This window comes from Emydura macquarii, unplaced genomic scaffold (genome assembly GCF_026122565.2).
Source record: "Emydura macquarii macquarii isolate MOO-44397 ecotype Brisbane River unplaced genomic scaffold, CSIRO-AGI_Emac_v2 contig_3220, whole genome shotgun sequence".
Taxonomy (NCBI): Eukaryota; Metazoa; Chordata; order Testudines; family Chelidae; genus Emydura; species Emydura macquarii.
Genome location: NW_027133357.1, coordinates 1,426,517 through 1,437,360, shown reverse-complemented (window position 1 = coordinate 1,437,360; position 10,844 = coordinate 1,426,517). Strand labels below are relative to the sequence as shown.

At 43.2% G+C, this 10,844-nt stretch overlaps 1 protein-coding gene across 2 annotated transcripts in view; it reads right to left on the bottom strand.

The window, feature by feature from the left end:
* Positions 1 to 2,287: 2,287 nt before the first annotated feature.
* GNAI3 (G protein subunit alpha i3) overlaps positions 2,288 to 10,844 on the bottom strand; it is a 30,479-nt gene continuing 21,922 nt past the window's right edge. For both annotated transcript variants that reach the window (XM_067531878.1, XM_067531879.1), the window contains exons 5-9: positions 8,429 to 8,557; positions 5,388 to 5,517; positions 4,624 to 4,777; positions 3,551 to 3,760; positions 2,288 to 3,455 (exon numbers count right to left, since the gene is read on the bottom strand). In XM_067531878.1, the coding sequence (XP_067387979.1) occupies positions 3,570 to 3,760; positions 4,624 to 4,777; positions 5,388 to 5,517; positions 8,429 to 8,557 (604 nt within the window). In that variant the 3' untranslated portion in view covers positions 2,288 to 3,455; positions 3,551 to 3,569. The remainder of the gene's footprint in view (positions 3,456 to 3,550; positions 3,761 to 4,623; positions 4,778 to 5,387; positions 5,518 to 8,428; positions 8,558 to 10,844) is intronic.

Below are 10,844 nucleotides of genomic sequence, written 5' to 3'. Positions count from 1 at the left end.
GCCACCTCCCACAAGAAAAGAAAATGACTACCAGTTAGCATCATTGTTCTGCTGAGCACAGCCAGAGGACTAAGCAAAACTTACTCAGAGCCCACTCTAAGACCTGCCCAGCACATAAGCTGCACACCTCCAAGAACAAGCCATCCAGCGCGGCTATGCTTCCTGCAGCCCAGCTGTCTTAATTTCCTCATTTAAAAAAAAAGTTTCTCTGCAGTCTGCGTGCGCTTTAAAACTGCTGCTTACAAGAGATCCAATGTGATCTGAAACCAAAGAGCAAGTAGTCATCGGTACACCAAATGGATGACTGACACTGAACTTTCACATCTCTGCACCACTGCATGTAAAAAACGTTATTACAAACCAAAATGGAAAAGGCGAGAGCAATGCTTCTGTGGAATCATAGAGAAAGCCACCCCTCAATTATATTTTGTGCAAGTCATCAAAAAAAATAATCCATAAGTGGTGTGAACTGAAAGGTACTGCTGAAGGTGGACAATGGTTAAGTTTAACTCTAATGTAACTAATCCCTCTTTCCTCGTGTTGTAGAGACTCACCAATTTACCAGTTGTAAATAAGCCCCAAGAATTACGTGAAATTTTCAAACTTCCCACTGGAAAAAATTAACATGTGCAGTTCCCTGCAATTGGTGCAATTCGTCCCCACAGCCTTAAGTAGCGGATTGACTATTTCTAGTACCCAACTTTCTCTCCATATTAGATAATCTGGAAGGCTGATGAGCCGAGACTTGTTCTCCTCTCTCTACCCCCACTAGCTCACCCATACAGTTTAGCAGGACTGATCCCAGCTCGCTGGGTACCTGCGGCTGTTGAGCCTATTGCACATGCTGTCTCACGGATGCCTAGTGTAGAAGAGGACAGGACTGTAAGAAAGCATTGGATTTCCTAGGATTTAGCGAACATTTCACATCTAGATGAGAGGGGGAACAGGTCAGATACAAAGAGGAAATGGTTACTTGAAAAGATTCTCATTCTGCTATTTAGAGCTGTATCTACTCTATCATTTGTAAATAAGTCTATGCTGTTACTGTAGACAAAAAGGTTTCTCGTATCTTCTTAATGTTTACTGCAGAGAATCACTTATATGACTTCAATTAAACTGTAGTAAAACCAAAATAAAGAAATGTGCATGAAATGGATGGCTGTCTTTGTTTGGGGTTAGCTGTTTTTAAAATGAGATCCCTCCAAGCATAAATTCTTGATTGTGAAAAGATGAACCACTGGATACCTCAGAGGCAACAGCTTCTTTATGTTCTACATGCTGGACCTTGCCCTGTAGCAGCTGCACACACAGACCTTCCACTGCAGTCAACAAGAGCTCCACGTGCAGAGTGGCCACAGAGTCAAGCCAAGTGACCGGTCTGTTCACGCCGTGGAACTTCCAGTCACTGCTGACCTGGCAGCCCCCCCGGACCCCACTTCACCTGGAATAGTCTGAGGCTGCCAGGTGCTGAGCACTCTTCAGCCCATTGAAATCAGAGAGAAATAAGCATTTATAAACTCAGCCCTTTGCAGGATCGGGTCCTAACTCCAGCTTCAATAGCTCCTTCAAGCAGCACAATGTTGGTGCACGATGTTAATGGAGGAGTCAACGTGCACTTATGCTTTAAGAAGAGAGAATATTGTGTCATGACAGTGGCTTGGAAGGTTTAGCACTGTATTGGGGTTACTCACCAATGAAAGCAGCTCTAAAGCCTACCTGGGTCTGGTTAAAAGGAAAGCCCTGGATATACATTGACAGTTGAAGGGTATTTCCAGATCAAAATGAGTCGTTTACAACTACTTAGTGCTGTTGCGTATCAGGGAAGTTATGCAAGGCAAAGAATATGGGGTAATGACAACTTAGACCAACTGAGGATCTTTCCCATGGAGTTGAAAGTGCTAGTGTGGTAGTGGTGCTGTACTCTCCATGCTGGTGTGCATCCACCTACTTTAACAGTTTGGCTTTGGACATAATATTTTCTATTGCATGCTGAGAGTGAGCAGGAGACCTCCGATCAACCTGTAAGTGTGATGAACGACACAGGATGTCGCCTGATCTCTATCCGTGCCCATACAACCAAAACCACCAGCAGCAGAAGACAGCACTGTACAAGATACCAGGAGGTGTGTAGAGCTCCTGTAGTGAAGAATTAGGAGGGACCAAGCAGAGATCTACTATTTGCTGCTAGCCACACCTCTCTTTTTTGCAACCAAACTGATCTGGACAGAGCACATCATATCCAAGAACATTCCCAGAAATGGTTAGAATAAACTAGAGAAAGACTAAATTGTTTACTCACCGTTTTAATACTGCCAACAACTATAACAGGTTGAAACTGTACACATGACAAACTGGGAAAAGTCTTAATGCAATGGTTTCAGCAAAGGAATGTACTGACGGGTTAAGAACATTACTACAGTAAAAACAAATGGCAAACAAGAATTTGGCACCACATTTACAAAGTAAAGGCATGCTGTCAATACAGTTTAGAAGTCTCTGAACAGAAAAGGCCATGGTAAAATCCAGAACAAGGTGCACATTTTACAAAACTCCCCACTGCTTTAGACCAAGAAAAAAAAATACACAAGGATCTAAGTGGTTGATTTAGTAGCTTTGTAGCAGCACGTATTCTTCATCCAGTTTGGAATTTAGCAATTTGTCCCTTCAAATGGAAGCATTCCCAGGTAAATCTTTGCCCAAGAAATGGTCTTTAAAGCTTACTACCCCAGTACAAATCTCAGTAATCTGGTAGTCAGCATAACCCAGGTAAACCCCAGCAACAAGTTAAAACATGTTATCCTGCTGCAGAAACCTCCATTACCTCTTTTAAAAGCCTTATGGTATTTGTAGCAGGATAGTGATATTACACATCAAAAGAAGCTGAAGCTATAGTCATAAGAGTTCTATGAATCTTTTAAATAGTTGCAGAAATATTAAACTCTGACCATACCAAGTGTTAAAAACAAAGAGTTCCTACTAAGAGGAATACTTTCTGCATGATCTGGTCACATCATGTGCATAGTTAAGTGATTTTTTGTTTTGTTTTTAAAACAAGATTCATTTGCAAATAAAAAATAAAATGTAGTAAAGTTATATCATTTTCTTGATGGAAAAACTTTAAAAAACAGACTAGTGGTGGCTTGTTAATCAAAGAAAAGAGAAAGCTACATACTGAAATTCTGCAATCCAGCAGCTCAGTTTCACAACAGCTGTACACATTTGAGATTATGCAATCTGACTGCCGCCTGGATGATCAAATCACATAACAATTGTTCCATTTTGAGATTTTTAAGTTCAACACCCCATGTCAATAAAAAGGTCCCTAATACAGAAGATTGTGCTAAGGAATGCAAGAATTCTGCATGCTGTTTTCATTCCCCTGGTCCTTTTCACGCTTGAAGCTGTCCATGAGGCAGCCAAGAAAGTCCGGTTCTCAAAACGCCACGTCTTAAAAACTGAAAGAAGAACACCGAGTGTTAGCGACAGCACATTACAAGCCCACACCGAGTTGTCAGTGTAATTCTAGAACAGCTCAATAGCTCCGTTTTACCTTCCTCTCACGCTCTCCCTTAATAGAGTCCACATTCCTTCAGGTTGTTTTTAATGATAACGTCTGTAACGGCATCAAACACAAATTGCACATTCTTTGTGTCAGTGGCACAGGTGAAGTGGGTGTAGATCTCCTTGGTGTCTTTTCTTCGGTTCAGATCTTCAAACTGACACTGAATGTATGCAGCTGCCTCCTCATATGTATTAGAGCCTGGAAAATAGGACACCTTACTTTAGCCAGCAGCTTGCAGTAGACAGCTGAATACAAGTTAAACTTCTTGCAACCATATACCTTAGCAACCTACAATCCTACCATTAGCCCCTTCATGTCAATGGTCACTAGTACTTAATACCAGTACAGCTCCACACACGAGATTAATGACTAAATGGGATTAAACACATGATAGGCACAAATGGAAGCCCCATCAGTTGGAGTATGACCAGACATAACCCCAAAAGAGGATCACACTAGAGGGCAGACGTGGGTCTGACCTTTAAAAGAATAGGCAGAGAGTGATGGATTAGGGAGAACGGTCTATCATTCTATGGTCATACCATTTGGAATATGGAGGTGGTTGCAAAGGGTACTCGAATGGAGGAAATGGAGATTTTGGTTGCTAAGGAAAACGAGTGCTCTAGCATTCACCTAGACACATTTTCTAGCCTCTGCACAACTGCAATTGAGGTGAAGCACAGTGATCCTTACCCCCAGCAGTGAGAGGCCAAAGGACCCACATTTGAGGAGTACATGAAGGATCAGACATCTGTTCTATCCCTACTCCAAGCCATATGAACATGTGGACAGGAGTTCCACATAGAGCCAAAGCTGGCCAGAAGACAGAACCAACGCTGACCGAGCCCAGATGGGCTAGTCCTTTTCACTCTGACCACCTTTAACCGTTAGACGTGTACGGGCCCAACACAAGACAGAGCCCTCCCCTTGCCCTGTGGATAAAATCCAGAGGACGGGAACAAGGAAAAACAGGCTTAAGTTAGCTGTGATTTCCTAGGTGTTTTAACTGCCTGGCTCTGGCACCTTCATTCCATTTCATCATTCCTGTTAGCCCAGCTCACCTGTGTACTCTGGGTAGCAGATTGTTAATGGGCTCCTCTTAATCTTTTCCTCAAACAGGTCTTTCTTGTTCAGGAAGAGAATGATTGACGTGTCTGTAAACCATTTGTTGTTACAAATGCTGTCAAACAGTTTCATACTCTCATGCATTCGGTTCTGAAAAAGTAATGAAAAGAACAATGCATCATTCCAGTGCTAAATTTGGAGGAGGGATTTTTGTTTGCTGAGCTTTAGAACAAAGCTATTAGTGTTAAAAGGAAGTGGCATGGCTGAAGTATGTACAGCCACAGAAATGTTAGTGCTGCTTCAAGCAGAGGTCAGGTAATTCCTCACTGTACTTGATCCTGATGAGAAATCTGTCCAGAAAAGGTTGCAAGTCCCCAGCATTTCACCATCCCACAATCTTTCCCCAAGATGCGGGAGGGAGGCACTGGATCCTCAAAGAGTGTGTATTTGTACTGGTTGTCACTGCAGCCTATAGCTCCTGGAGGAAAACCTCAACTTCCCACAGTGTTTGTTATTATGTGCACTTGTGGAGCTAGAGGTTAGAGGCTGCTCTTGAGAAAAGCTTACTCCTTGCACAGTGCTATTGCCAGACCACTTAGGGAAGAGATCGCTTTCTAACACCATCTCAAACACAGTTAGCACCAGCACAGAACAAGTTATGGTTGAATCCAGATTTAAGGGACTTTAAAGCCTGTATGGCAGCTTGAAGCTAACTTCCACCTCAATCAAGCCAGGTGTTAGTAACTACACAGTGACATACCATTTCTTCATCTTCTGCAAGGACAAGGTCATAATCACTGAGGGCTACGCAAAAGATGATCGCTGTCACGCCTTCAAAGCAGTGGATCCATTTCTTTCGTTCTGATCGCTGGCCACCGACATCAAACATCCTGGAAGGGGGAAGGAAAAGTGGCTCAGATGTCATGTGGCACTCACCTTCCTACTTGCATTAAATGGAGACGATTAAGAAATTTCTTAAAGTACTTTCAGCAAGCAGCTTGCAAGGGAAATTGAGAGAGATACAAAGTCTTTCCATCCATAAGGCCAGAAGAAACCCAAATCCTCCAATTTAGGGGATTTTTTCTTCTAATGAACTCAAATTTTAATTTAAAATATGACATTTCTAGGCCTCCTGGTGGGAAATAATCCTCAAGGGCTTGTTTGCAGCAGTAATTTGGGTAGAATGACTGGAGCCTGCCGCTTCACCTTGGCGCTCTTCCTTGTTTGTGACTCTCACATTCCCTGCAGCAGTATCTCATTTGCTTCACTGGATACAAAGCACCCGCTCTGCATACGTCAGTTCTTCCAATTACCTGTGCCTGGCAGGAGGCTCTCTGAGGTAACATGACCTGCAACCACAACTTGGAAACTGACAGAACTTTTAAGAAGCTGGGTGTTGAAGCTGTTCAATATATAGTTAATGAGTTACTGGAGTTTGAAGGTTTGGGGCAAAAAAATTCTAAATTTTGCTAGAAGATTTCTGGCTATAAACAAAGATCTGCAAGTTTCTTGGAAAGTTACAATGCCCTCCTCTCCAAAGCATTCTGAAGAGAGGTAGTATTCCCTGATGGTTTCTGACTGGCCGCGATCATTAATTAAATCAGGTCAGATACAAGTCAATATCCAAGAGGTACAAAACCAAAATCAAAATTGACAATCATCAGCACAAACAGGCAGTCAGACAAATGGAGGAATTATTCAGTGTGTGCCAAGAGAAATACAGTTTAATGATTCTGGCCAAAAGGGCCAGAATTGTGGCTGAGCAATTCCATGCTTTTATTTAAGACAAGTTGTCCCAGTGGAACACACTAGGAAAGAGAATTTTGTATAAAGATACAGGTTATTTATTTAGTTTGTAAAATTCTCTATTATCTTTGCTGTTATTGCAAAGATGTTTGAAAAAAGAATAGTGCTTCTCAACACCACTTCTCCAAACTGATCCTGAATTCAGAGTCATGTCCATAGAACACCTCAGCCCAGCAGGGAAGCGGAGTCTCAAATTCAACACTGAATTCACTGAAGGATGAAAGGAAAATACAGTAGGTTGCGAGGGAGAAGACCACTGCTTCATGTTTAAAATCTATTTAAGCATTTCCCTAAGCAAACATGTCCCTTTGAAATGAGATGCTTTGTGTCTCAGTTTCTATGGATGCCCAATTAAGTCTAAGCAGGCCTTGTTAGCCCTGTATAAGCCAGTTTCCTAAAGGGAGGTATGAACGCTCAGCATTATTGATGTAAAATATAAAAACTATTTAGCAATAGAACTCTCTCTACCCAAACCCATATGATTTGAAATTGTTTCAGCCAAATCTTGGCTGGGACCTGGTACCCTCATCGTGTACCTACTCTCATATTCATGTGGATACAGAAGGATACAGTCATGATTGTATGCCACAAAAGGAGGTTGGGTGAGGGTTGCAGTGCCTTAGATAACATCTGTTATCTACTGTACAGCAGACAGGCTTGTTGGGAAAGTTCCCATCCATCTTCCCTATACACAGAAATGGTTAAAATTAATGTGTCTAATACGTTGAGCTCAGTTTCCCACGCATCAGAAACAAGTGGTTTTTTTTGTTTATTTATTTATTTATTTTTTTAAAAAAGAGCACCGCACAGTATGGCGATGTTAATCCTAGTACATCGTGATGGACAACAAGTTTCCCCTGAGCTAACCAGTAGCTATAAAAATAGCTCTGATGCAAAATGTGCAGGCATCTTCTGTTAAACAAGTCACAGGTTATGCAGCTCAGAAGCTGAGCTGCCACTGTACCCCCAAGAAGTGTGCAGATGAGTCGGATTTCATACACACGTGTTTAGATTTTTGTTATATCCCTTTCAAACCTGGTTTAAGGATAAAAATCATAGCTGGCAAATTAAGCCTTATTTAAAGACCTTACGTAACTAAGACTTGACAACAGCATGCCAGACAGGGAAGAGAACCTGGCCCATAATACAAACACAGCAGTTTCCTCTGACAATGTTCCACAGCACTAACCTCCACCACACAGGATCCTAGCTTGCGTGTCATTGAAGACGCTCAGAATCCAAAGCAGATTGGCTAGAAGAGCAAGGAACCTGTGCTAACCCGCTCCTCCACCAGCTTATATGGAGGATAGAGAGAGAACTCCGATTCATCATATTTAAAGGGACCCTGTCAAGATTAGGTGCAGTATCTGAACCACTTCAAAAGGCTTTACTTGTATTATAATAGAGGACAAGTCCCAGCCCCTGCATTGCTGCGCAACAAAGGCAGCCAGTTACTGCCAACACTTATGCATGCCCCCTGCTGCTCTGCAGCAGTGGTTAGCCAGCACTATTGTATCCAGAGTTTTGCTAACAATGCCATGCGGTCCAGTCAAGGCCAAATTCATTTCATCTCCCTTAGCAACACAGGAAAACAATGCATTGCAAATGACAGGCCAACCAAGGCTCTAGGGCTCTTATCTTATCAAAGGAAGGGGTTAAATTCAAACAAAAACCAGTAGCCAACAGTGTCCTTTTAGTACTTTTTGATCCTGTAAACAAGCATTCAGTACCTGTGTTTGCGATTCCAACATAAAAGCAGCTGAAAAGAACAAAAGAAAGTAAATAAAAGCAGACTGGTCCCCCCCAGTGAGCAACTCCAGTAAGAGCAGAGAAACTAACAAGGGGATAGATTCACACTTTACTTGAAATGACTGAATAAGAATCAGGCCCCACAATATATGCCAGAGGGAAAAGCGGATACACACCGTCACCAAGCCCCAGAGCACTTAGCAGGAGAAAGCAGTGCAATCCCGCAGCACCCTGCGCCATACTCACTTGAAGTATAAGTCCTTGAAGGTGAAGTGAGTTTCCACGATGCCGGTAGTCTTCACCCTGGTCCGCAGAACATCTTGCTGAGTTGGAATGTAGGTCTGCTGGGATATTCTATCCAAGTCATTCAGGTAACTAAACCAAAGAGACAATCCAAGACATGCTTTTTTTAGTCTGCTTCCTTGCTATGAATATTTTATGAACTGCAGAAGAAAGTCATGGTGAAGTGCATTTGTTCCGTTAGTCCAACATACATCTACACCTCTGCCCTGGGCTTCCCTATAGCCATGTACTGATCTAGCCCAATATATCATCGGTCAATAACAGATTGTACTCAGCTAGCCATAAACTCAAGTTTGGCTATAGAATAAGAGTGGGAAAGACACTGCAGTGCAGAAACACCGATCATAGAATTCCCTATGTAATTAATACCCTTTGCTGAGGAAATTCACATGGAGGGCTCCAAAAACTTTAAACACCAAGGTACTAGAAGAGAAGTGAATAAAGCCAAGGTTTCTGCTCCACGCTAAAGGGTAAAAGGAACACCGCAGAAAGTGGCAGGACAGTAAGTCATATTCACAGCTCTGTTCGAAGCATGACAAATCCAGTCATCCACTCAGGCAACAGCAAGCAGGAAATCTTCCCTGACAACGTGGGGACGCTTACCCACTAATGTCTGGTGAACAAACTCTCAATCTCTAGCTTTCATGGTGCAAAAATACTCATCATGTGACCTGACGCACTGTTGCCTTCCTGAGCCTGCAGGCCCTCTGAAACCAGCGTCATGAACTGCCCGAGGCCCAACTCTTTCCTCAAGCACCCAGCCCAAACTGCTGGGCTATGCATCTGAGGTCCGCAGAGGCTGTTGGGAGGAATCCTTCCTTCTCCGCAGCATCACAGCCACTCTGGAGCAGTGTGCCCACGGAGACCACCTTCAACTCCCAGCTTCATACAAGCGTACTCTTTAGAGCTGAGCTCCATGCATGTAATGGGGGCATATCTTCTAGTCTGGATCCACAAAGCCTGCTCCTGCCTTTCATCCATTTCAGAGGAAGTGTTTAGCCCCAAGCTCCTCTATCTTTGGCAGCCTGAGAGTTATTCGTAATAACTGTGTGTTTTGAACTGGCAGGCTTTAGCCTTTGCCCCCACTTTTAGCCCTGCCAGTTCGTTGACTATTGGTGGCTACGTTTTCTGGCTGGACACCTCCCCAAAATGGTTAATTTGGCGAGGTTTGGTTTTACCCAGTCCTTTCCACTCAATGCATAACTGACAAGTTTCCACCTAGTTCAAAGAGTAACGTTCTCAGCAATCTACAAGACATCCTACTCCAGCGGTTCTCAATCAGAGGCCATTTCAGGGGGTTTGCCAAGCAGGGCCGCTTACCAGCTCAGTGCCCCGTGGAGCAGAAGCTTCAAGGCCGGGCAGAAGCCTTGAGCCCCTCCTCCCCCCCCAGCCCTATAGGGCTTTCGAGACACTCCCCATCTCAGGCTGTGGAGTTTTTATAGCATGTTGGGTGGCCTCTGAAAGAAAAAGGTTGAGAACCCTTGCCCTGTGCTGTGCCCTGGCATATGTATGAGATTTTGGAACAACTATACAACTGCATTTGACGTAGGTAGCGTTACCTTTACTAGACTTCTGATAAAAGGGCATTTCTGCTAGGAAATAAAGATCCTGGGGATTTCTAGTCCATTTAGTCTCACATCACAGAACAACATAACTGCTCTAGCCACACACACCAGACCACAGCTGATTTAGCAGCAAAGCACCAATGGAGAAGCAGCTCCACAAACCAGGCAGCAAAGCCCAGTGACTTAAGCGTCAACATCAGCAATAAGTATTAAACTTTAAACAAGCTGCATCCTGTTGGTAGAAGAATGCAAGTGCTACCTCAAGAGCTGGCAACTGTAACAGCTTGGCTTTGATAACAAGCATGTGACTAGCTAGTGAATTATTTAAACAGATGCTCTGCTTCCTCCATTAGCACACTCCTAATCTGCTTGCTACATTGTCAGGTTTCAGCACAAGACCTATTGGAAGAGAAACTGGTTTAGTTCTCTCATTCGCTCTTTCTACAGCAGATGGAGGAGTTCAATAAATTCAGGCAATATCTACCACCAGATGTCTGGTGCATCTTGTTTCCATTAGTGTTTGCTGTGAGACTCCTACAATGATCAAACAAACTTTGTCCAATTGACTGGAGAGAGAATCCACAACACTATATTAAGATTCCATGAAAAAGCATAAGCAGGTCATCAGAAAAGGAGAAAATGTACAATGCTGCTGGCCAATACTCATCTGAAGCTCCATGGTCTGCAGAAATGCATTTTAAAATGATCAGAACACTGGAAGCATCAAAAGGAACCTCTTGACACCAGGAAGTAAGCCTTCACTCTTCAGTTTTCCCCAAACGCACGTAGACATT